Source organism: Aethalodelphis obliquidens, unplaced genomic scaffold (genome assembly GCF_003676395.1).
Source record: "Aethalodelphis obliquidens isolate GAN/ISIS:26980383/991018 unplaced genomic scaffold, ASM367639v1 scaffold93, whole genome shotgun sequence".
NCBI classification, from domain to species: domain Eukaryota; kingdom Metazoa; phylum Chordata; class Mammalia; order Artiodactyla; family Delphinidae; genus Aethalodelphis; species Aethalodelphis obliquidens.
The window spans coordinates 3,755,920-3,783,767 of record NW_020838037.1 but is presented as its reverse complement, the minus strand read 5'-3'; the positions used below and the strand labels follow the sequence as shown (position 1 = coordinate 3,783,767).

Genomic DNA, 27,848 nt, shown 5'->3' with positions numbered 1-27,848 from the left:
ACTCAAAACGCCCCCCCCCCCAAAAAAATAGAACTCAGGCCTACCAGACCTACTGAATCACAATCTGCACTTTTACAATCTCCCCAGTGTACTTGTGTACCCATGAATAGTTGAAAGTTACATTTCTACCTCGACATGTCTTTTCTGTCTGAGAAATACACACATTTTATCCAATTTGATATAACTAAAACACTCAAAAATGCAAAAAAAAAAAGTGTCATTCTCATTGTTAACAGCTAAGCAAACAGTCACTGTTAAGTGTATTTCCTCTGTCTTAGCAAACTATTTTTAAATAGCAAAATTGAAGAAATTTTCTCTTAACTGAAGGTCAGAACAATAGTGCCTTCAAAATACAATCTAGTGTACTGAGAGAAGAGAATGGGCCATATGTGGGGATGGTGTGAATGAGGTAAGAAAGCTTCTTGGCTTTCTTTTTCCATGAGCGGATCACAACATGAACACTGTCTTTGAAAGTGGCCACTGTGCCCGCCTCTTCTAAAGCTTCCACACAGAAAACGGACTAATGGAAGATATGAACCAGCTTGCTGTTTGATGTGAAGGTAGTGTGCAATTAAGAAAACTAATTAATTAAGAGGTCTCTTTTCATGGGACTTAAATATATTTACATTGATGTAAAAGTGTGAATTCAGCCTATCCAGCTTTTTAATGAAATTAAGAAGCACACTCAGTAGTTTGTTACAATATCTGGAAACTATGTGGTGTGTTTACATTTTACAAAGGGCTTTTCCATATCTCATCTCATTTAATCCTACTATGTGCTTGGTACATAGCACGTGTTTTAGAAATGTTCACGATGACTTCTGGAAGCTTACAGAACATTAATTCACTCAGGAACATTTACTGAGTAACTGCCACCATACTAAGTGATGGGAGTAAGCAACAGACACCATATAATTAAGGCTTGTCATGGTAAAACTGAGTAGCAGACGCAAAGCTGAGGATGGTATCCTTAAAGAATAGTGTAAATTCTGGGGCTCTGCTTATAAATTAAGAATTCTTATCAAAGGAAATAGTTTTTATCAGGGCAGCATATTAGAATCAGTTGAGGAGCTTTTAAAAATAGTTTTGCAGGCCCTTGATTCATTAAGTCTGGGGTAAATTCTGGGCACCTATGGTTTAAAAAAAAAAAAAGCTTTAGATAGTTCTACTGCAAACACTTGATTAAGAATCATTTTCTTGGAACTGTGATGCTTCGTGCTGTCTGAATTATACTCTATGGTTTAAGCCTGAAATGCTTTTGGTCAATTTTCTTCCTTTTACCTTTAGGATTTATCACTTTTACATGCAAATAACTTGGAATGAGTAAGACTTTAAAGCTGTCATCAGTCAGCTTTTTGTTCCCTCTGCTTGGATTGAATGATTCCCTACCTTTTCCTTGGGTCAGCTACTGCTTCCTCTGTGACTCATTTCCTGACCATCTTCTCTTTCCCTCAGACACAATTACTTTCTCTCTTATCCCCTCCCACAACCTCTCAGTTTGTGTTTCTGTTATCCGCTGATCACAGCAGGTCTGCTTAACTTTACTGTCTTGAGGGCAGGTTTCCCATCTTATTTGTATCCCCAGGAATTGGAAATTGACATAGGGATGGAGATCCACAAAAATACATGTAGAATGAATGAGAGGCTGAATTAATTAGAGAATTAATTTACAGCTTGGTCTTCATGAAAGATCTGCTGGCCATTTTGATTTGTGAGGAAAAAAACATATCGGCAGAGGTGGGGTGAGATGGAGTGGATTAGGGTTTTAGAAGATTCCAAAAGGAAACTGGAGACACAAAAACTTAGATCTGCTTTGCCATTCTGTCCACAACGGGACTTAGAAACATCATTTTATTTTCATATTGATAAATAGCATATGTTTTTGTTATCCAAGGGAAGTTCTTACAAAAGGCACAGAAGAAAACAGATTATTGATAGTCGTGTATTCTAACTAATTGTACCATTAAATCAAAATGAGGTAGTGGTCTGAAATTTTAATTTAGAGCTCTGCCTTTATAACTGATTTTTCTTTAGGACTGATTTCTTGGTTAAGATTTTGTATTCATATTTCTATTCTTTAATGATTAAAAAAACCCTTCCCTATCTAGGTTATCCTCCATGCCTAAAAGAAATGTTTCTATTTCAAATTCATATTTCCTTGTTATCTGTTATAGAGATATTTATTGCAGAGATTAAAATACTGGGGGGGGTGTAGTGTCTTTTTCTCCTTGTAAAAATAGCTGGTTTTAGCACTTCAGAAAAAAAAAAAAATGCCAGAAGATGACATTGAGTATTCATAGCTTGAACAACTATATACTTCAGAGACCTGGCTTGCCTTTGAGCCAAAGGGGCTATTTGCAAAGTATTTTGTAGATGAGGAATGAATGTCTTTCTATAGGAGTGACATCAAGGAACTTTTAAAATACAAATATACTGGTAAAATTAGAATCTTCATATTAAATGTATAGTTCAAATGTATAGTTCAACTATATTTTCATGAATAGTTCAAAAGGGATGAAGAGAGTATACATCTAATGTAGCATAGCAGAATAGAGGTATTAAGAGGTTTTGCCTTTCTCTTCTCCCAAATCTGCCTAAATCTGTGGGTTTAGCTGGGAATCAGAATCATACTGCATAACTGTTCCTAGGCCTGACCTTACTCCAAGTCCCTAGATCTCCCCAGTGTTCATCTGGTTCCAACATGCTAAAGACCCACTGTTGTGTCCCCCCAAAATTGGTATGTTGCAACTTAATGCTCAATGTGATAGTTTTAGGAAGTGGGCCCTTGGGAGGTGATTAGGTCATGAAGGTGGAGATCTCATGAATGGGAATAGTGTTCTCATAAAAGAGGCCCCAGAGAGTTCCCTGGCCCCTTTTGCAATGTGAGGTTATCACAAAAAGAGGGCTGTCTCTGAACCAGAAAGCAGGCCCTCACCAGACAATGGGTCTGCTGGTGCCATGAACTTAGACTTCCCAGCCTCCAAAACTGTGAAAAATAAATTTCGGTTGTTTATAAGCCACCCAGACTACAGTATTCCGTTATGGCAGCCCAGATGAACTAAGACACAAAATCTCTTAAAGGACCTTGGATATACCTAAGTTGATTCTAATTCTCCAAAGACATTTAGATGGTAACAGTAATAATAATAGTTCCATCTGTTGTGTATAGTATATTTATCAAACCCATATATTTTAAAGGTGATCCTCAAGCAAATTTATGATGCAGGTGGATCCTTCCCATTTTACAAATGGAGAAAGACCAGCTTGGTCAGTTTAACTGATATGTCCTAAGTCTCATAGACAATACAGTGATTTGAATTTGAGTGTTTCTGACTCATATACCCTTTATCCTGTACAGAAAACCTCAAAACAAACAAATAGCTCTGGAGTATCTTAAAAACCTGGACAGCTCCTGGGGCCTCAGCAAAGACCCTTGGAGTGACAGACATCAGGACCTCAAACACCTTTGTACAATTAATAAGAAGACTTGAGTCTTTCAAGGCTGCCAACATTCTTCATGAGGAAGGGCAGCTCAGCAGCTGCATTAATAGAGGATCTGAACCATGTTTGCTATGATGTCACTATTACACAATCTGATGTAAGAACTGCTGAGGTCAGGCTGTTACTGACACAATTATATGCTCCTTGAGATTAAAATGTAGTGGAGGCAGAGTTTGCAAACAGGATGCCTGGTTCCATTCCACAGTTTTCCTGACATTTGACCCCGACAATGGCCCCCATTCCTCCACTCTCACCCCCACCCCTTCCAATGCCCAGTGACCAAAGCAACTGAGGGCCACTGGTATGTTGATATGACTGTAACATTAGAGTGAGAGGGAGAAAGTCTTGCTGATCCTAAGTCTAGAAAAACATAGTCAACGGTCTCTTTATACCTCACTGGGGATTGCTTTTATAGATTGCTTTTACTCCAAACTGTCAGATGCATTACAGGTACTCAATGAATACTTACTTGTTGGTTCAGCTCAGTTAAACATGTTAAGACCTACTTAGTACACAATGCCCTGTGATAGACCTTAGGAATAAGGCACTCCCAACCCTCATGGAGCATTCACGCTAATGGAGACAGTGAGACCTATAAATAGGTTTCCATGGGTTAAAAAATGGCTGGAAAGAATGGTCCAAAATATTCATAGTGGTTGTACTTGAATGATGGGAGCTATGGGTGGTTTTTTTACTTTTCTATGTATTTTCAAAAATGTCTGGTATATGTATACATTACTTTTTCTTTGAAAAAAAAAATGTCGATAATAGCAATGTGGGTGCCTGACAAAGGGAAAGAGCATTTGTGCTTGAGGAGCTAAGAACAAGTGGTATATTTGACATGAGTATGTCTTTGACAGAGGGAGGAGGGCTTGGATTCTTGAGGAAATATACATCCAAAAGTTAACTGTCAGAGATAAGAGGGGGAAAATCATGAAGTAGTTGGGCCATCAGGGCATGATGCTGTTGGCCTGGACTGAACAATCTGTGGAGGGAGATGGGAGAACTGAAGCTAGAATATTAGCGGGATCAGAACATGGAAGGCTCTCAGTACCCAAGTGAGGCATCTACACATTACTCCACAGGAAACTGAAAATCATTCACAAGTTTTCAGCTGGAAAATGATTTGATTACAGCTCTACTTCAGCTGGCAACCATGTGCAGGAGAGACCAAAAGTAGGGAGACAGGAGATAGGAGACCAATCAGGAAGTGGTTAGCAAGGCCCAGCCAAGAAGCAACCTGATTATTTATTCATGTATCTCTCTTTTTTCATGCCTTTTCAATCTCTCTTTTTAATTTTTTTTTTCCTGTCTGGCTCTTATTTTCAATTTCGAAATAAGGGAAGAGTCATTTTGACTATGTAGCTCAATTTTCTCACAGGTGAAAGAAGCAATGTTGAATGGGGGTCAGCCTTAATTTGTCACGCTCCCACTGATAAAGGGAACATTAGAGTTATTTTCAAGGCTAGATGAGTCCTGTCTGTACGATTGATTTCTCATTCCTTCGTTCACCTGGGAGAGAAGACTAGAGTTTTCCCAAAGTTCCAGGGATCTTCAATTTCCCAGTCAGAATGGCTGATCCTTATGTAGATAGAGTGGGTCACCTAGCTCTCCTTAGGACCAGAGGTGGGTAGTATTGACTCCCCAAGGACTGTAACCAAAGATGACTGACTGAAAAAAGCATAAAAATCACTGTGGTCTTGGATTCTTCAGGGGCACAAAGATCTTTCTTTGCTCTTCTGGAGGAGAAACACTTTTTTTCCATATTCCTGCCTCAGTCCTCAGATATGGAGATATCAACAGACATTTTTTTTTCCCTTCATGAATTTCTTCCCTTTATCACTTCTTCCATCTTCTCTCCATTCCTCATCCCCATCCCCTTTCCCCATGTCTCTCTTGGGTTGCCTGCTTCTGACACCAACCATTGGGAAGGGTCTCAGCTCTTCCCCACTGCCTGGGTCCATCTGCTAAGCACAGCTGAGATTGGAGTTGGCCATCCTGTCCTCAACAGCTCTCCCACCTGTTTGTGACTATTTGTGACCTTCTATGCAGTGCAAGGGGCATGTAAGTGTATCCCCTAGACCCCTTGAAAAGAATCCTTTGTTCTGAATTTGCATCACAGTACTGGGACAACCATACTTTGGCTTTGGGTCACAGCCAAATTCTCTACTCTAGTTTTACAAGAAAGTCCTGAGATTTGGCATTTCATGGACCAATATTAATAAAGTTGCTACTTTGATCATCTTTTGGCTTCTTGTATCTCTTTCCTACTGGCAAGAATAAAGAAAGGATAGTAAGTGGTTAGCACCCTCAACCTGCAACACTTTGGATTAATTCATCAGAATATTCCGAAATGCCTTGCTTTTCTGACTTTGTGCCTTTGTTTAGGCAACACTCCCTTCTCGGGGTGCTATTCCCTCCATGACCCAGTCCAGTGAATGGTAGTGGAATATGCCACCCCAAAATATGCCACTTTCGCATAAGAATTATTTTGAGCTGAAGGCAATTGAAAAGAAGCAGGCTCAGGAAAAGTTCTCTGTCCTCCCGCTACATGCCTAGAAGCACATAAATTTGCAAAGGTTGTCCCCCATCCCCTCACCAGAGACAACTCTGAACCCTTATCAGCCTAGAGAGGCACCAGAGGAATCCACATAACAAACTTTACTCACTAGTCCTTCGCTTCCATTTATTCTCCCATATATTTACCCTCCCACAATTGGCTGCCCTAGAAACTTAAAAGTCCTTTTCCTTTGTCTTGTCACTTCTCTAAAAATGTGTTGTCCTTTGGTTAAAATGTTATATAAGCCCAAGTTCCAACCACCACTCTGAGTTACTCATCACTGAGTGCTCCCATGTGTATGATATGCATGTGTTAATGATCTGTGTGTTTTTCTCTCCTTAACCTGTTTTTTGCCAGTCTAAGCTGCAGAGTTCGAGACAGAACCTAGGAGGGTAGAGGAAAAAAATACTTTTTTATCTTTCCTTACACAAGCAAGCCCCATCTTTGTGAGGAACACAGCATCCCTTATGTGTTCCTCCTCCTTGTGTGCTCAGAATATTCCATGCACATTTCATCACTGTAATTCACAGTGCTTTATAATTGTGTGCCTTTCTCCGTCACAGGAATATCATTTTCTTTTTATTATCCAAAGTAAGTTCTCAGAAGTATCTGTTGAATTTATAAGTGAACATTAAGCAGAGATATTTTTTACTGAGGTTCACTTCTCCATAGCTTTTTAAGAAAGAAATACTGCTGTTTTAGGCATATCTTTAATACTCAAGCCACTTTCTAATATAGTCGAATAGCTTTTTCCTTCTTCATCTTTCTCACTTTCTTCATCTACCAAAATATTAGTACATCAAAAAGCACAGTTATAGAGAGCAAGTGGTATGTGTATAAAGAGGCCCAGTTATTTAATATCACTGCGTCTTTCTGGTTCTCAAGGATAAAAGTTTACTTGTGGCAAGTCCATATAATGTAATACTAGATAAACAGGATACTGGACTGTCCAAGTGCCATTAAACAGCATCCCTCTCAAAGTTGGAAATGTGTTTACTCAGCACCTGGGGAGTCATCTGCTCATGTGATTAGCACATGGGTTTTATGAGGAAAATTAACTACAGTAGTAAAGTACTATTTCAAACATTGCTTACATTGGAAAGGATTAGCCAACATGGAAGAAAACATTCCCAAAGTCAGAGAACATGCAGAGGCAATATGTGTGGGGTTCTTAACTGCATCTAAGGGACATCACAGATGAGATTCAGTGGGTTTCCCTGGTATTTTATGCAAAAATTAGATATATTTATTTTTCTTTGGAGAGGGTCCCCATCTTTCGTATCTCATTGGATAACACATGTGTGAGCTCTGTGACCACAGACAAACTCACAACCTGTGTTCACTGTTTCACTGGTAAAGTTACCCAACCTAAGTCTGCTGCCTCACTTATAAAATAAGAGGGTTGACCTAGGCACTGGACCTCTAAGATTCTATATTTTTCTTACAACCAGTCTTCAGGCAAAATACATGGTTTAATAGCAGCAGATTGGTTATTTACAATATGCTGTGTGCTGAATTAAACACTTCACATACATTGCCCCATATATTTAAACCTCACAATAACCCAAAGGGTTAGATGCTATTATTTATGACTATTATTATTTTATAATATATTTATCATCATCATCATCATCATCAGGACTGTGCCTACCAAATTGCAAGTTCTATGAGGGCAGGAACCTTGTCTCGTTTTGTTCACTACTCTATATCCAGTATTTATCAAAGTGCATGAAACATAATAGGTGTCCAGTAAAAAGTCTGTTGAATAATGCATTAAAACGAATACATAACTAGCAAAAATGCCCTGAATTCCACAGGGGAACATATTATCATGGGATTTCATTCCATCTCACTGTCTTGTCGCCTCCTGCTCCCTTAATCCTATTTTTACCTACCTCCTCATCTCCGCTACCCACCCCCACCTGCGAGAGCCCACTTCCCCGTTATTCTCCTCAACCCTATCATTTGCTTCTGGACCTAGCCATATTCTTTTTTTTTCCGGTACGCGGGCCTCTCACTGTTGTGGCCTCTCCCGTTCCGGAGCAACAGGCTCCGGACGCGCAGGCTCAGCGGCCACGGCTCACGGGCCCAGCCGCTCCGCCGCATGTGGGATCTTCCCGGGCCGGGGCACGAACCCGTGTCCCCTGCATCGGCAGGCAGACTCTCAACCACTGCGCCACCAGGAAAGCACCCTAGCCATATTCTTTGTCAAATTATTCTTTGCTCTAGGACTATATTACATTTTGCTCTTTACTCTCTCAAGAACTCTATCAAAGTTCTCATTATGTATTCAGGTTTTAGGAAGGTAATCTGATTAAAATAACTGATTCACTTAACCTTCCCAGTGAGACTCCTAGTTCATCAAAATGATCTCTGTAATTGGTGAAATTTTAGAACGTTTGTAAAGTTTTAAATAAGAACACTTATCTAGCCTTGCCTATAAAATGCTGCAATAATGAGACTCTGGCCTTAAGAATGAATGCTTCAACCAATATCCATTGAAGCTCCTGGGCTTGCCAACTTGGCAGTCTACTGCTATGACATTTACTTAGGGCTTTTGGAGTATGCATATGCTATCCTCCTGTCTGACCTGGACCATGCCCCTTGTTTTCTTTCTGCCCCACACTTTGTTTGTTATCTTGTTGACACTCTCTTAGTATCTGCCCCTAGCTCACCCTCTGGTTTTAGCTACCTTACCTGGTCTAAGTACTGAAAGATTTAAGAAACATCCAAAATAGATGGGCTGAGATGAGGATAAGAAAACTTCTTTCTCATGCTTAGCTGAGAGAGCAATGAGCTACTCTTCTACTTCCCTCTCTTATGTTTGCCTCCTTCCAGTAGCCTGAATCCCAAGACACCAAAAGAGTCATTACTGTCAAAGATGTCTTCTCTTTTCTGTTTCAGGGCTTAGCATTTGCTGTTCTTTTCCTTAAAGCACTTCTCCCATAGCTTCCCATGGTGTTTCCCGCTCCTTTTTTGGGTATCAATTCAAATTTTACACCTACAGATATTCCTTGACTCTCTGATTGGAGTGGATCCCTTTCCAGTCACTCTCCGTCACACTGTTCTCTTTTATCTTCTTTCTAGCTTTTATTGAACTTCAAAAAAATTATCTTTGTATGTATGTACTTACTTCCCTATTTACTTAAATGTTTATTGTTTGCTTCCTTCTGCTACCATATGAGATCATGAGGACAGAGATCTGCCTATCCTCCTCATAGCTGTATCTCCAGGACCCTAGACTGAGCTTGGTCTAGCACACAGTAGGCATTTAATAAATAATACCACAGCTCTCATATCACCAAACCTCCAGAAGGATATACCAAAATGTAGAAGCTGAGGTAAACAGAATCTGCTTTGTGATTACCACCCTCACCTTGACTATCCTTGGCTCTATATACAGTCCTGGCTGAAGTGGTCAGAATACCCATGGATATTCAAAACCTTCAACAATTTTTATCTGACTATGCAAATAAAGATGGAATTTCCACATTTTGTAGAGAAAGTGAATGAAGTCCTTTACTCTCTAGCTTTGTTTGAGAATTAGTTTAGGGGAATAATAATGAATTGTCCACCATTATTTTGTTTTTGTTTCACCAACTGGTTAAGTTTTAGGTGAGCAAAATTAGAATCTGTGAAAGTTGTTATAACTGAGAATCTTATTTATTAACTCACTGGTTTTATTCCTCCCTTCTCTTTGCATCCTTATCTTCTTTTCCATCCTCTTCCCTTTCTTCCTCTATTTAAAAAAATTATTTATAATGTAAAGCCATGATTCATGTGGAGTTTTAATCTCAATGGCAATCTTAACTGTGCCACTTGAAGTTAATTCAAACTGCAGAGATACACAGTTAAAAAATTGGTGATACAATTGCTTTTTTATTTTAGAAAGTGTTTAGAATGGGTATTAGTAAATTCAACTTATGAAATAAACTAGAGTTTGTTAGTAAAACAAAAAAGTTTGGGAATAGCTTTCAAATAATTTAATTTTTTATTTTAACACAATATTGTAAATCATTTATCAATATATTTCAATAAAAAATTTATAAGTAATTTTTGAATTTTTGAATTAAAAAATGTATTTTCCATTAAACACACACACAAGTAAAAGGCTTTTTAAATGTTTGTCACAATATACAATAAAATGCTTCTACCTTGGATGAAGGAGGTGAATTATGGTCAGACGTGTGTGTATATGTGTATGCACACACACACTGACAGCTGGGCTGTTTGTACAGGACTGCCAAGTTCATTTATCACCTGATTATATATTAATTATTATGCCAGTGATAATAATAACAGTAAGAGCAGCAGATATTTGAGTAATTTACTAAGTTCCAGGCAGGGTGGCTTACAAAATTATCTCCTACAACTAGTTAATTGTGTGTCAGGCAGTGTTATCATCATCTTACAGATGAGAAAACTGAGCCTGTAGCCAGTGAGCAGCAGAGCTGAAATTCATATTCCCATGCTTGCTGACTTCTTTGCACACCATCCATTGGGAGCCTTGTAACTGGACACCTTTCCAATAAACTACTTAATGGTCTTCCAAAAAAGATTCCTAACAATCCAATCCATCCATTCATTGCCCAATAAACTAGATTTGAGATGGGAGAGCTTAATTTATTTAGAAAAACACATCTTGATAACAATTTGATAACATTATCCATTCTGCTTCATTATGCCCTCTGATGGTATCTATCTTCCTCAGCTGAGTGAAATTAGGAAAGAAAGCTGAGTAGGAGAGCAAAAAATTGAAATATGAAATTGAATCATATTTTCTCAGGAAGAGTCAATTCAACAAACACACTGTCTAGCCATGTATAAGGCACTGTGTGGAATACACACAGGATGTTTGTCCTACCCTCAAATAGTTCATTACCATTTATCTAGAGGGAATACATACATATATATATATGTATATACACATACATACACACGCACACACACACAATTTGTGATGGTAAAGGTAGGATCATTATCACCATTATTTATTGAGCACTTCCACTATATCCTAGGTGCTATGATAAGTATTTGCTATTAATTTAAAATCTCACACCAACTCCAATTATTATCCCCTTTTTATGGATGTAAAACCAAAAGGTAAGAGACCCATTCTATATCACAGCATTAGTAACTGGGGAAATTTCCTTTGATCCAAAGTGTGCTTTACAGCAAAGCTCTGGTCCCCTATGGCTGTGCTGACTTGCCCTAGGAAAGACTGTGATAGATGCTGTAAAAAAAAGGTAGACAATTGAATTCCAAGCACACCAAACAAAATTGTAATATAAGAATAATTGCTAACCAAAAATAAGTGATCAGGATGTTAACAATTAGTCAGTCTCCCACACTTTGCTGGAGTGAAAAATTGACTAAAAATGTACACTAGACTTGGTATTCCAAAAACGTCATAAGCATGAACCATGTAGATGTGATTCCAGTGTAATGGGCTTTTATGGTCCTGGGCACCTATACCTTACAGCCTCAGGGGAGGCCCTTGTACAACTGGAGAGTCACTAGGTAGGAAGGAGAGAAATGTTTGATGGAAGGCTGAGAGATAGAAAGATAGAGATGAGAAGGGGGGTGGTCTTTACCTATCCAAATAGCTACTTGCCATTTTCTAAGAGCACTGTGATTGCTCGGAAACTATTGCTCAAATTTCCCCAGCACCTGCCATTCCTTAAAGGAGGGATTGCAAAACAGCTGCCTCCAAACTCTACAGGCTTTGTGGGCCTGTACAACATTTAAAAAATCATTATTTAAATACACTTAAAGAAGGCTTGCCGTTTTTTCCAGTTTTATGAGATATAATTGACATATGGCACTGTATAAGGTGTACAGCATAATGATTTGACTTATATACATCAGGATTTGCCATTTTTAATCCCACTGTGTCTCTCTAATTTTATATCTGGCTCACTATGAATTTTAAGTCTGGGCTCTGTAGCATTTGAGTTCATAAACTCTGCTTTAAAGTTTCTCCAAGAAAAATTTAAACATGAATAAAATGACCTTTCTAAAACATTGGTCAAGGCATAAATGATCCCCGTTGAATAAAAATCAAATGCAAGAGTTTATCAAAAAGCCACACAGATCTAGAGTTTATATACACCTGAAGGTTAAGCTCACTCTACCTCTTGGAATTCAGCCACCAAAGCACTTTGGCCCTAATTGATCATATTTAGTGCCAGAAGCCAATTAGGAGTGGAAAGAGAGCCTGGAGCTATTTGCAATGAATGCAGACCAAGAGGCTGTATAACAAAAAAGTTTTGACTACCATCATTTCTAAAAACACAATTGAATGTACTGGTGGAGGTGAACAAGTAAGTGAGTGGAGTCATGCTGAACAGTTTACATCCATACTACAAAGTCTGTCCAATATTCCACTTAACATTGGCTAGGAAATGCGTGATGAGCCTGCACTGTAACCCAAAGCACCTCAAACAAAAATATTCATTCTTCCCTAAATCCACACCTGCACTGCCTTTTTCTACAAAAAGGAGTTATTTTGCCTTAAAGATACGGTATTAGAGTTAAGATGTTTCTAACTGACTTATGGACCATTTAACTTAGTCATAACCAAAGCTTCACAAAAAATATACACATGAGCACTAACAGGCCTTGATATGTTAAGGGGAAAAAAGATCCTTCATTAAGCCATTCTGACACATCACCATTCCAACATGCTGAGCCTGCTTTGTCCATGAACAATTGAGAACAGATGCATCACTGAACACATTAAAAGCAAAGAAATGTAGAAACCAAAGGTTCACACTTCCACTTTAATGCTGAGCAGCACTGCATGAGTGTGCAATAATGTATATCATGCTTGATGGATTATTTTCAAATTAAAACCGGAACCAGTATCACCACATGCTATTTTTTCATTTATAGTATTCTAATGTAGAATTCACTTTGTGTTTAACCACTCATCATAACTCAAAAAAAAAAAAAAAAAAGAGAGAAAAGAAACCACATTAGATTAAAAAAAACAAGATTTTTCCTACTCTAAATTTAATTCATAAGAGGAAAAAAAAAACACCCAAATTGACTCCATTTGTAGTACTGTGTTCTGTTTCGGCATCCACACTTTGAAAAGGGATAGCAATAAACTGAATGAGAGTTAAAGATGTTGCCAGGAGAGCAAAAGGCAATATGCTATGAACAACTGAAGGATTCAGGGATATTTAATGTATCCTAAACGTAAAGTATAGGCAAAATTATCCCAATATCCCCCTGAGCTTCATCTGTAACACCCAGTACTTCCGTCTTATTAACATTCTCAGTTGTTATGGCTTCTAATTGTCATTTCCACCAGACTATCAGCTCCAGGAGGTTCAAGAACATTGTCTTCTTGCTTGCCTTTGTATCTACTACACCTATCAGAATATTTGTCAATAAGAAGGAACTTTATATTGTTCTACTAATGAATGACTGAGTAAAGAAGACCCACGACCATGTGTGACCCAACAACTAGACTTAACTACAAGGTAGATTATGCCGCAATACGAGGTTGAAGATCTTCTAATAGTTAGAACCATATAAAGTTGGAAATGGCTGCTGAGGTGTTTAAGTAGAGGTGAGACCACAAATAAGCATGGGTGTAGTAAACAAAAATCAAACCTTGGGTCCTGAATTATACCTTCCAATTTTTAAGATACTTGCTAACCCTGAGGCTCTATGATGATAACATAGGCCCTTCCCAAATTTGAGTCATAATTTAAACTAAAATCATTGGGACTCTTCTGTGATTAGAGTTACGTAGACAATTTTTTAAACCAAGAGGTTCAATTCTCACTTACCTTCTATTTGGCTGTATATTTATTTTGCTCCAGTTGAATCAAAGGCAATATGGTATATGCTTTACCATAAACTATTCTACTTTTTCTATTCAATATGCTTTCTTTCAAAATACATGGGCCCAAGCATTGACTTAATAGAGCTAAAATGGCATTTCTCACTAAAGAAGACTTTAACATTTTGGCCACAAGGCAGGGACAAAGCATACCATAGACAATTAACACAGTTCATTCACTTTCACACCATTTAATTTAATCACAGAAAACGATCTCTATACTTCATGTAACCAGTGTCTGCTTTTAATCATAGGGTAGTTAAGCTACTTACCACAACAGAATAATAAATCTTGAATCCAGGTTTAGCCACAAAGTAGTCATCAGACTTGAATGTTATTTTAATCTGGTTTGTTCTTGATGTTATCCTTGGAGGAACTTCTTTGTGTCCACACCATCGTCCTCTAATAACGGTGCTGGTTTCAGATATATCTTCAACTTCCACAAAATCATACCTAGTACCAATTTGACATAAACTTTGATTAAAGAAGACTTTGAAATTCATACTTTCACTGAGAAATTGAAACTAACATATGTGATTTCTCGTGACCTATCATCTGAAATGAAAATTATAACCTACAGATATTTTAGAAGGAAAACTAGTTTTTGGATTAGGTTTCTCAAATTCAAACTTCAACAATCTATTCTGAGGAAACACCCTTACACACTTTTAGCCATAACTCTTCCTAAATCGTCAAAAATCAAAATGGGCTACTTTCTGAGCATCTGCCTCATAAGGTTTTCCTGGAAAAACTAACAAGTATAATCTATTGTCATATTTTAGGATATGTAGCTCTAATTATATACCCAAATATTTACTATATCAAGTTTTTAAACAAATTCCCACTTTGAATTAATTTACCACATCCAGTGTTTCCTTAAGAAAGGAAATGATCTATACCTATACAGCACATAAAATCAGCACTCTCATTGTAGAAAATAAATGGTAAAATAAAATACTATTTTCTCTTTTTTGAAATTGTCTTTTGGAAGGATATCATAAACTATGACATTTATCATAATGGAAACACATGACTTTGAGGAAGGATGTGCAGTAGCCAATATTGGAAATATCTGGGCTATGTGCAAATGAGGGTAAGACCATGGGTTCACCACTGGCACCAGTCAGAGAAACACAGAATCCCGGGATTGAAGAAGACAGGAGAGGCATTTTAGATATTCCACAGAGTCGTTTGATCCTCAGAATCCCTCCACAGCGTCTCACTTTTTCATCACATAATAGGAAAACTTCAGTGACAAAGCTGACATCTTCTAGGGATCATTTATTCTATTTTCAGACACCCAAGATGTTAAAACATTCTGCTTGAGAGCTGAACTCTGTGCCTTTCAGTTCTGGGCATCAGTATCTCACTCCTCCAATCTACCTCTCCTCAAATGACTTCAGATGCTAAAGTAACAATGCAAACAAGCACTCAGGGTGAGCATTCAAGGTGAACAGTGGCAGAAGTCTCATATCCATTTTATATTTTCCTGTCACGACTGCCAAAAGGAATCAGCATGAGAACCAACACGTCTGAATATGAAGAAAATCCAATACAACTTTACTGGTCTTACCCACGCACCTCAGAGCTCTCATTGGATCAGGTAGGGTGATCTAAGGAGGCAGCGAGCATAATAAAATGGTTACTAAATTTCATTGACAGTGATTTGTGAGGCCTTTATGTCCTTTGCCTCAGTTTCCTAATGAGCAAAATAAGAAGGTTTATGTAATTTTACCAGCTGAATATCTCTTGGGTGCTATGTAAATTAACTACTTAATATACGGTGTTGAAAAGTGAAAAGCACTAAGAAAGAATCGCTATTAAAGCAATAAAATATTACAGTGTAAACATCAAGGAGGTTTGGAACAAATGGGAGGAAATCAATTGCATTTCATTTTATATACAATATATGTGAATCATATTTATTGCACAAAGCAAGAATATACTTGAAACTTTGTTAATAATGCAAGAGGTCACTTTTGTTTTTTAAAAAAACACGACATCAGCACAATTTTTACTCTGGGTCTGAAGTCAAAAGAGCACCATTTTGGTTCAGGGAGGGTCCTGAGGCAGGTCTCTGATTTGCCTCTTTCCCTGCTTCCTCTCCCCTTTACCTCTTACTTCTCTACCTCCCTCCATAAATTTTTAGGAGCAACTTGATTTGATGAAGGGTCTGGAAAAGAAACCATCCTAACTTCCTCTCCTAGTTTTAAGGTCAGGACACCAAAATGGCTCAATCACTACCAGATCAAAATCCTGCTCTGCAGTGGAGACCAGTGTCTCTTCAATGACATCACCTTTAATAATCTTTTTTTTTTAATATCTTTATTGGAGTATAATTGCTTTACAATATTGTGTTAGTTTCCGCTGTACAACAAAGTGAATCAGCTATAAGTATACATATATCCCCATAATAGTAGCTTTTCATTTGTTTCCAAGGTCTTTTTTTTTTTTTTGAGCACAGAAAATGAGTTCTCCCTTTCAAGGCTGAAAAGGCACAAGGTCTCCTCTAGCTATTCTCTTTGTAAATATTAACTGGCTCTTCCTGCATGTATTCATCTCTGCTTTCTGGCATACATTACCCTCTATGGTCCTAGAAAATAACAGTCACTGCTGTTATTCTTGAAAAAACAGCAACATAATAAGAGCTGTCAGCATAATAGACATTCAATAAAGGACAGCCAAATTTGAAGTACCTGATTTTTATTATTCAAAGTAAAATAAACCTGCTGAAAGAATTTAGCAGTTTAGTAGTAGTTCATTGGCAATGCAGAACAAGTTCGTGCAGTAAAGTACAGAAAGGAAAAAGAAAATCCTCTGCATCTTACACATGCTAATTAAGTGAATAAGATGCTGTGAGCTGACAATTCAGAGAACAACAGCCAGGGCTTTCTCTGATAAACATGTTAAGAAGGGAGTAGATTATCAGGGGCAGCTTTCATCTTCTGCTGACCCAGAAACTACAGGAAGAAACAGACCTCTGAGGAGCACATTGATCCTGGGAGGTGGCCTTCTCTTCCTTGTTACACATATGTGAGGCCTTAAAATTACGATTTCAGGTAAGGACCTGACAGGGTCCGTGCCATCATCATCTCCCAGTGCTGGGTCAGTTCCTAGAGCCCAGCAGGGGAATACACTCCTTAAGCCCTGGCAGGCTTGCACCAGAGCCCTGTGACATGGCGCAGGTGAGCCAGGATATTGGATGCAGCTACCTGCTCACAAAGTGGGTTGTTCTAGGCCTGGCCAAGATAGGAGCCCCCAGATTCCCCCCTTCTCTGGGAGTCACACAGCCTGGCTCTGACAATTGCAGGAGTGAGTTTCTGTGAGTCATGCCAGGTTACCAGGCTTTCTGCAGAGGCAGTCTGAGCTCCAATTTATTTTGTCCATTAGGACTGACATAAAGGCTTTTTGAAAAAGAAGTCGAGTATCTTGAATAGGTCTGGAGGGCCCAAAAGAGAAGTCTGATGTGATGTTTTAAATCTGTCTTTTTGTTCTACTTTGAAATTTTACCCTAAAATGGATTTTATTTCCCACTTACCTACAGATATCATTTTCCGCTTCCTCTAATCCAAACTGATTGTCAAAGGCTAGCTGTATCCTTGTTTTCTCCTGGGAATGGAGCCGCCAGGTCAGAAGCAGGTTCCTGGGGTAGCTGTTTGGGAAGCGGGGACTCTGCACATGGCCGTGTCCTGTCACCTGGATGGTTTCATCTCTTCGGTACAAGTCTGTGAGGTGATTGCTCTCTGTTAGTAGTCACAACTTGTAGAAATTAGTATGTTGCTCCAATTACAGGAAAGCAAAAAAAGAACAGTTTAAAACACATCACATTTCAAAGCACTTCTTGATTTTGTTTAAAAACATAAGGCCAAATGGCAGCCTTGTGGTTAAACAAACAACATCCATATTTTTTCTGTTATCCCCTACCTCCCCAAATTCTTCATAAATCTAGACTTGATGCCTAATATTTTGTACTTTGGGAGCTCTCTTAACATCATTTTTTTTTTTTTTTTTTTTTTTTTTTTTTTGCGGTACACCACCTCTCACTGCTGTGGCCTCTCCCGTTGCGGAGCACAGGCTCCAGACGCGCAGGCTCAGCGGCCATGTGGGATCTTCCCGGACCGGGGCACGAACCCGCGTCCCCTGCATCGGCAGGCGGACTCTCAATCACTGCACCACCAGGGAAGCCCTTAACATCATTTTTGACAAGCAAAATTAATGATTATCTCAGAACTCAGGCTCATTACAATTGGAATTAAAATTGAGCAAATAATTTCAAATAGTTCATCCTTCCTCTTTTCCATGTAATACAGCTGACCCTTGAGCAACACGGGTTTGAACTGTCTGGGTCCGTGGATTTTCTTCAATAAATACATATATGTACTATAAATGTATTTTCTCTTCCTTATGATTTTCTTAACAACATTTTCTTTTTTCTAGTTCACTTTATTGTAGAATACAGTATATAATACATATGACATACAAAATATGTGTTAATCAACTGTTTATTTAACAGTAAGTCTTCTGGTCAACAGTAAACTATTAGTAGTTAAGTTTCGGGAAAGTCAAAAGTTATATGTGGATTTTTGACTGTGTGGGGTATTGGCACCCCTAAACCTCACTTTGTTCAAGGGTCAACTGTACAAATATTTTTTTTTTCATTGACAATGTAACAGTATATCTTCAATGATTAGCCCAGGAGATAATAAATATTGTTGAATGAATGAACAACTGGGTGAAAAACAAAAGAATCTAATGATGTTTAATGACCACTTATTTTATAATCAAATGACATTTTCCAGTTGTTTCTCCATCATAAAAATCATAATTTTTTGGCCCTCATTTTTGGTGACTTAAAATAGTTCCAATTCTAATTCTATTTTCCATATGCTGTATAATAAAGAACTTGTCTGATCTTTGTCCTGGGTTCCTAAAAGGGAACTTCTAAACCCTTAAAATTTCCCAAGTGATGCAAGTGTCTTTGTTATTCATGGTAGGCCCCTGGGGCCATACCTGATTTTATGCTAATGAGGTGATTCTCTGTGGGCCCTTAAATAGTTTCAAGAATGGGGACTGGCTATAATAGAAAGACCAATCATGTGGCTTTGAGCTCTGATATCAGCCTGACTTCCCAACCTCCCTGGAGGTAAGAGGCCTTGGAGCCCTAGCCTGTTGCCATCAATTCAATCAATCACGTCGACAGAATGAAACCCTTATAAAAACTCTTGTCACTGAGTCTTGGGTAAGCTTCCTGGTCCGTGAAACACATTGATGTGCTAGGAGGGAGACATGTCCTCACTCTACAAGTGTCCTTATTTGGCTGGTCCTGATTTGTACCCTTTATAGTAAAACTGTAATTGTAACTATAGTGCTTTCTTGAGTTCTATAAGTTGTCCTAGCAAATTATCAAACTCGAGGGGCTTATAAGCAACCCTGAATTTATAGCCAGTTGGTAAAGAGTATGGGTAACCTGGGTACCTCACAATTTTCAGCGGGTGACTGAAGTACAGTCTTGTAGGGACTAGGCTGTTAAGCTATGAAATCTGACCTAACTCTAGGTAGTTTGCTTCAGAATTGCACCATACAGTGGACCCATTTTTCCTATCTCCCAATGTCCAGAGTTCTTTGCACTTGAGATTTTGGCTTTTTAGGCCCCTCTGTAAGCAGAACTCCAGCCACAGTCTATTTACATCCTCCTGCAGAGAGTTTACTCCGAAGCCTATAATTCAAGGAGGTTAGTCAGGGAGACCTAAATTGCTGGTGGAAACCACTGAAAGGTTGGGTTGCAGAGGGTGGTTGTTAAAGCTTCCAAAATAAGAGGAGAGTGAACAAGGAATCAGAATGTGAAATGCAAAGGCTTCTCTCCCTTTTACAAATGTTCTGGTATGTATGAGAATTTCAACTTTTTTTTTTTTTTTTTTTGGCTAATTCAGTGTTTAATGTGTTGTGCTTGCCCAGCTAGCCTTTGTGTGGGAGACAGTCTTAGGAAGAGCAAAGGTAGCTGGAGGAGCTGATGTCCCCACTCCCTGCATCTCGACTAGGAGATCAGAGCACTGGCTCTGCAGTCATGTCACGGTGCTCTGGTCCCAGAGCTAATGCTCTTAACTTCTGTGTAAGAGAAGGTATTTTTCCTTCTTAGTCTGAAATTTGCTAGAGGCAATTTGAAATTCTTTGCTATCTGTAATCCACTTTGACTTCTGAATCACATTGTTTATATATAATTTATAACTTCATGCCAAATTCAGGACTATTCTTAGCAGAAGAGTTGTAATGAATTATAGATACAGAGAGCAAACTATCAGGTTAAACCTGAGATAGTTACCAAGTGTTATATACAAAGTCACATTCCTGAATGAAGGCATTTACTTTGGTGTTCCAATAGTAACTGACATTTATGGAGCAATAACTGTGTGCCAGGCATTCCAATAAGTTGTTTAAATTATTTCATTTAATCTTCACAACAACTCTATGCAATTAGTAATATCCCCACTTCACAAAGGAGGCTCAGAGAGTTTAAGAAACTTATGACCTCAGAGCACAAAACAGGTGGTGAAGTCAGTATCTGACCCTAGACAGTCTATCTTCAGCACACACACTCTTAACCAGAACACTGTACTAGTTGTTCAACTATAAAAATATGAAGTATGTCATTTTTCATAGAGGGAATAATTTTGATTTATGTTTAAATGGCAAGAATATAAGTTCTTATTTTATATTTTAATACAGAAGGAGGTTCACATCCTCATAACTTTGAGTTATGCATTGGATGTTTTTTAAAAAGCGAATTAAAATGAAAGGAAAAAAGCCAAAATGTTTTGTCTATTCTGTCCCTAAACCTTTAAGCAAACTCAGCTCGCCCAACCAAGTATCCTGGGAGCTCATGGAGTCACTGCAGGCACTATTACTTACTCTGGAATTCATCTAGAACAACTGTTGTTCTCAAAGTGTGGTCCCCAGACCAGCTTCATCACCTGGGAGCTTGTTAGAAATGTAAATTATCAGGACCCATCCCAGACCTACTGAAGCAGAAATGCTGGGGGTGGAGCCCAGCACTACTGTTTTAATAAGCTCTCCAGGTGATTCTGATGCTCCCAAAGGTATGAGAACCACTGACCACCTCATACCTTCTACTCTTCTGCTTCTTATTCTTGATTTCCCTGGCTCCTTCACTGCCTTGCTTTGACTCCATACCTCACATCTGATTTTTCTTCTTACCTCCCTGACTGATGATCTATCTTGGATTCACTTTCCTGTCTTTGACCTTGAAACCTTCTCTGGGGCATCATTTTTGATACACAGTGACCTAGGGTAAGAGCTACGTACCTTAGTGTCTTTGACCCCTTATCTAACTTCCCCCATTTCATGGATCATTCCTGGCCCTAATAGATGCGTTTGGTAATCATCATCACAAATTATGTGCAAGGAGAAACGAAATCACAAATAATGGTAGTACTTTTATTTCTTCTTCTCAGATCATAATATTATCTATGACAACATAAGATCCAAAGGCTAAATGCTGAGTTATTAGAAGTAAGGGTTAAAATATTTCATCAATGATTCCATAGGAACAAATAATGATATCTCTGCAGACTGTGCCACCTCACACAAATTCAGAGGAACAGTACAGAAATACTCATTTGTCCCACTGTCTCCATAAGACATCCAGGAGCCAGCAGCATGACTGATAGTCACAAACCCAATGTACTGCAGCTAAAAGCCAAAAGCAAAGAATGGTCATTGTGTCAGGAAATGCCTAACTTGCAAAGGGATTTATTACAACATTTCATTTGTAAAATGGCTGTTTCATGATTACACTATACATCATAGGAACAATGTTTGCCCAGAATGTAGGTTGAGTGTTATATAAACCAAACAGTACCACTTCTGTTGCTAAACAACCACAATATGACCACTTAATTTTTGTGGGGTGCAATATAGTTTACAAGCATCCAATTTTGTAAGTCTATCGTAAATATAAGTTGACAAAAAGTAAATATCATTGCAGTAATTATCATTGCTTTCATTCTGCTTTTTTCTTGTAAATTTTTTTTATATTACTTTAACAGGTAATGAAACCAACACACAGAAGTTAAAGTGATTTGCTGTAAGTCAAAAGAATGGAAGGGTGGTATATGGAAGAGTGGAGTCTTGAATTCAGCTCCATCATGTTCTAGTTCTGGTGACTTTCCCCACTACAACAAAGAACAGCATCAGACACACCATGTCATCTTTCTGGCTTCTATTTCCTAAGCTAATAGTTTAGGGGGCTGGGCTAACATGACACTTAAGATTTTTTTCAGGTCTAAATGACATGACAACTCAACAATTTTCTTTCAAGAAGACAGAACTGCCAGTGGTTTGACTGTGACTAACAGACATGAGTGAGGCAATGATGAGACAAGGGAACCTGAAATCCAAAATCTTCAGCGGGCTAAACAGACACTTTTCCCATCTAACAATGGTAGTATATATAGTTGTATGCTGTCATTGCTGTCATCTAAAATAAGAGTACAAATGGATATTTCTTTTTTTAAAATTTTGTTTAAATTTATGTATGTTTTGGCTGCATTGGGTCTTCGTTGCTGTGTGCGGGCTTTCTCTAGTTGCAGCGAACAGGGGCCCTCTTCGTTGTGGTGCACGAGTTTCTCACTGCGGTGGCTTCTCTTGTTGCGAAGCACTGGCTCTAGGCACACAGGCTTCAGTAGTTGTGGCATGCGGGCTCAGTAGTTATGGCTCACGGGCTCTAGAGCACAGGCTCAGTAGTTGCGGCACAAGGGCTTAATTGCTCCGTGGCATGTGGGATCTTCCCGGGCCAGGGCTCAAACCCGTGTCCCCTGCATTGGCAGGCAGATTCTTAACCACTGCGCCACCAGGGAAGTCCCACAAATGGATATTTCAACAAGTTGTTCAAACATATATATGAAAAACTTTCTTATCAACTAGAAATGTGCCCCTGGCATGTAACTGGCCACTTAGCCTATCAATTTGTGAACACATTGTGGAGGAATGTAAATAAATCCTTTAGTGTAGACACAACGTATTCTATGTTTTGCTTTTTTTAAAATTTAAGTAGAGGCTTCTCTCTGAGGCTGGTTAGGTATAAGGATTAAAAAAAGATACTAAAAGATGCTTTATAATCTCTTTGAAAGTTTCATAGGAAAGTAAAAAAAATTATATGCAGAATATTACATGTCTTGAGAGAAAGGACTATGTCTTGTTTACCAACGTAACCCCAGAGCCTCACCAGTCTGGGCATATGGAGACTTTCAAACTAGATCTGTTAAATACATACGTAGATGAATCGTTACTGCAAATAATGCATATGCAGAGTTCTTAAACACTGAAAGGCATTTTGAAGTAAGATAACAAATAAAAGGCAGCTTTATCAAAAATAAAGTTGAAAAATACCCAAATATTTTATTTTTAAGAAATTTAATTTTGATGTAGCTGGTGTGCCTGACGTTTGTGGGAACACATCTAGCATGAACATTAAAGAACTATTTTGGAAAGAGTTCCATTGAAATGATCCTGCTTGCCATCTGGCTCAGACATCAATTATAAAATAACTGCCTCTTTTTCTGCACTATTTCCATCAAAACCTATACTACCAGGCTCACCAGAGTCAATCCACACCACCCTTTAAAAAGCTGTGACCAAGAAAGAAGAGAAGAACAATGCTGGACTAAAGCAGGAGAGTTTGTTGCTATAGCTGGGATCTACTCTCAGATCTATCCAGCAATATATGAAATCAGGTGACTGACTAGATCCCCCAGGTTCTCATCCTATGCAACTGTCTAATTAAGAATAGCAAGCTCAGCAAGACTAATCAAGATTCAGGCCTGTGACTGCCTAATGCACTATTATTATTATTACTAAACTACCTCTAATAATCTTTGCACTCTCCCTCAACTAATGACATCTTATACAAAAGTGTCCTAGAACGCAAAATAGTACCTTCATTGACGAGACATCACGCAGTGTATTGTTGAAGAGGGAAAAAGAAACAAGGGAGAGATGGAGAACATAAAGGAGAGTAGGGCAGGAGTCCCTAATTTTAAAATGAATAAGTCAATTTGTAGAACAGACCCTAAAATATACAATTAGGTTTAAACTGAATTTAATTAGATAATTTTGCATAAATTATCTCCTAACTTAAAAAGCACAGGGCTGGAGTCTCACCCTGTGAACTGCTAAAGGTGAAAATTAGATTTTGTTAACAATGTTAAGTTTAAAAATCAGCATGAAAGCATTTTCAACATTTTTTTCCTCAGTGTTTCCTGAGGACTGAAGCTTGCAATCAATGAACTAAATTTCTCCTGGGACTGCCAGCGGGCCAGTTTTCATTAAGGAATTTTTGGTTAACACCTGGCCCATGGTCTGGCAAGAACCAATCTTCCAAAAGCCTATAACAGCTCTCTAAAAACAACCATTCCCTGTGCTCACTCTGCTTTTAAGCAACTCAAGAGCAAAGCTGATTAAACGTCAGACATTTATTTAGAATTCTCTAGCAGAGATTTTTCTAAGAACTCAGTAGTAATACAAAACCTTTCTGTTTATAAAGGTTTGAGAAGGAGGGAGTTGGTTGTTTGCCAGTTACATACCTTTTTATTTTTAATTATAATTCCCTTTTGCACAAACCAAAGTGTTAATGTTTTATAAACAAACTTCCTCAGAGTAACAATTTGGAGATGATATTTTTGGAGAGTAATCAATTGATAAATCTCTGAGCTCAAAATTATTCTTCTTTAAAAAGCTGAGTCCATCAAAAAAGAGTATCGTAAAGTCCTTTTGAACATTTTCCAGTAACAGTCACCAGGAATGTAGTAATGCCCAAAGTACTACATTGATATTTATTATTCCTCACCTCACTAGATCTTTTAAGGAACAAGGATTTGTCTTGTTATTGTACAACAGCGAGCAATTATACTCTTTCCTTCAAGACCACTTGTGTTTTATAGGTAGATTATAGAAGTGATTATAAAATTACATTAAAATGGAAATAATTTTTGGTCTAAGGTTTTAGAAAATTAAAATCAGTGAAAATAAAGATTGCCCTAAAATAACTATGCTGTATTTTATCACATTAAGATAATTCAAATTAATTAATTCTCTGATAATTCTCTTCTACTATAGTCTCTTTGTGTTGTGATGTTGTTTACATGTAAAGGATGTGAAAAAAATGAAACAATAACATTTGGAACTGTGGCAGATGGGGAAGGGCAATGTTGAACAGCATGACAGAGAGTATTATAGATTAGGCTGCTGAAGAGCGATATCTTTTCAATCATACCAATTTAACACACCCAGAAAACAAGACAACCCTAATGACAAAAATATCTGCTTTTCCCACTGCCAACATAGCTCAGAGATATAGGAAGGTAACAGGCAAAACAGAAAGAAATGTCATTCCCAGAAAGCAGGAGATTTAGTATTTTTTCTAGAAAACACTTAACATAGGAAAACCAACATTCTTAGAAACACTGTCAAGGAAAGCTACTTAAAGTATGAGCTTTGATTATTCTCAAAGAGTGAGAATTCTCTGAAATTATTTTACAGGGTAAGTTTCTGGAAGATGTAATCAGTCCAACAAAGCTGACATGGAATTGAACAGTGTGCAACAGAAGCTGACCCTGAAATACCCTAATGTTTAAAAACTTGATTCGTGTGGCAAAGACAAACATTTTGTTAATCACATCTGACTAAAGGGCTCATCAATTCCTAAGAGAAAACTAACTGGGAGTTAATATAAGAATCACATGGTTTATTATTTGTGGTATATATATATATATAATATATATATACACACACATACATACATACAAATTTATATTTATTATTAAAATATAAATTAACATATTTAACATGTATATTAGTTATATCTCATATATACATATAAACAAATTATGTATATCTATAATTGTACTTAAATGTTTATTAACCTATATGGCTTTAGTGCTATTTATAGATTCAGTCATTTTTCATTACCAGATTTCACTGAATTCCAGAACATTTTTTTCACATATTAATATTTCAAAATGGAGAAATACCCTATGATTACTATTGAAAGTGACTGTCCAGCTGTTAGAAAGTAGAGCAAATTGGGACACAGCTGTCACAGCTTTTGTGTGTGCAAATCTAGTAATGCTCAGGAGATAACTGTTTATCTGATTTCAACCTCAGATATTTTCACTAGTAGCACCATATGTAGAGATGAATTATAGCTTATATTTGGATATCTTATTGGCATTTAAAATGCCTTTATAAAAGTTGCGCTATGAGGGCTTCCCTGGTGGCGCAGTGGTTGAGAGTCTGCCTGCCGATGCAGGGGACACGGGTTCGTGCCCCGGTCCGGGAAGATCCCACATGCCGCGGAGCGGCTGGGCCCGTGGGCCATGGCCGCTGAGCCTGCGCGTCCGGAGCCTGTGCTCCGCAACGGGAGAGGCCACAACAGTGAGAGGCCCGCATACCACAAAAAAAAAAAAAAAAAAAAAAAAGTTGCACTATGATGCAGCACTAAAATAAAAAATAGTTTTTGTGCATATCAATGAGTAAGAAAAAAGGTGATAACTATAAATACAATAAAAAATGGAGGAATGGTATCTCATCCTCATTCTCTTGTAAAGAATAATCAAGTGCTTTATAGGACCAAAGCTAAGATGCATACAAGTAAATAAAGCTGAATTTTGATTTGTCATTGAGATTCAAGGAAACAAATTCCCTTCCCACATCAGACAGAAAAAAATAAAGGCAGTAGAAATGACTACATATCTCAGAATAGATCAAAGAATTGTCAAAGCTATTAGATATTAATGCAAACAATTCATGTACTGTGATGGTGATAAACATCTATATATCAAAAGCCAGTGACTTTCCAGATAGTTGTTTAATATGTAACTCACTTCAATCAAAAATGATACAACAATTAATTAAACAGAAAATGCATATGAATGCCCAGTATTCTTCAATGTTCTTTAAAACTCTTTTGGGCCCTAAAAGTGCTAAGCTAAGCACATCAAGATCTCCCTCTCTCTCTCTCTCTCTCTCTCTCTCTCTCTCTCTCTCTCACACACACACACACACACACACACACACACAGAGGTTACAAAAAAGGTCATGTTACCTTGAAACTATGTGTCAATGCTGAAGGCCAAGTAATTTGAAGACTTTTGAGACAATTCAAAAAGCCTTGTACTTGGATTTTCACTGAGATAATAAAAAGTGGCCTTTTACTTTAATGGCTAAATTCATGCTATTATTTTTTTTAAAAAAGAGTTTTCTGTACATTCCATGTGGATCTCTTTTCACCACAAAAGCTATTAGTAAATCAATGTTGGGTTTTATAATGGACAGCATTTTAGAATGAGATGAGACTTTTTGGTTCCTCATCAAATCTCATGCTATCAAGTCTCTTCAATATTGTTACCTGGTCTGGTGAGGCTGCTCCATGGATTCTTCCCTTGAATTACGCACAGTCATAGAGTAGTATTAGTCATGAGAGGTGAAATCATGCTGGCATAAGTCTCAGTGGTTTTAATAATAAAATTTTATTTCCTACTCACACTGCATGTCCACTTTGGGTTGATGGGGCTCTGCCTCCTGTTTTCTCACTCTGGGACCTGAGCTAATGAGGCATCGTTATTGTAAAATTAACAGTCATGGCAGAGGGAAATCAGAAGATGAAGAATTGCCCATCAGTTTTTAAAATACTTCTGTTTACGTTTCACTGGCCAAAGCTAATCACATGGCCAGACCTTTACTTCTAGCAGAGTGGGTAACTGGAAGAAAGGGAGAACTGGAAACTGATGAACAGTGTTGGTGGCCACTGCAGTGGTTTACTTGCTTCCCATATACTGAAGTGATGGCTTGACTCATCTTGTTTTCCAAATGGCAGCGTGATCTATCCATACACTAAATAGCATCTCATTGTTATTTTAC

The 27,848-nt window shown here is 38.0% G+C and overlaps 1 protein-coding gene across 2 annotated transcripts in view; it reads right to left on the bottom strand.

The window, feature by feature from the left end:
* The window catches only part of PDGFD (platelet derived growth factor D), a 237,925-nt gene that overhangs the window by 58,031 nt on the left and 152,046 nt on the right, over positions 1-27,848 (bottom strand). The window contains exons 2-3 of one of the 2 annotated variants that reach the window (XM_027095686.1): positions 17,455-17,641; positions 14,189-14,369 (exon numbers count right to left, since the gene is read on the bottom strand). In XM_027095686.1, the coding sequence (XP_026951487.1) occupies positions 14,189-14,369; positions 17,455-17,641 (368 nt within the window). Of the gene's footprint in view, positions 1-14,188; positions 14,370-17,454; positions 17,660-27,848 lie in introns of both variants that reach the window. The other variant, XM_027095685.1, reaches the window with a different exon arrangement.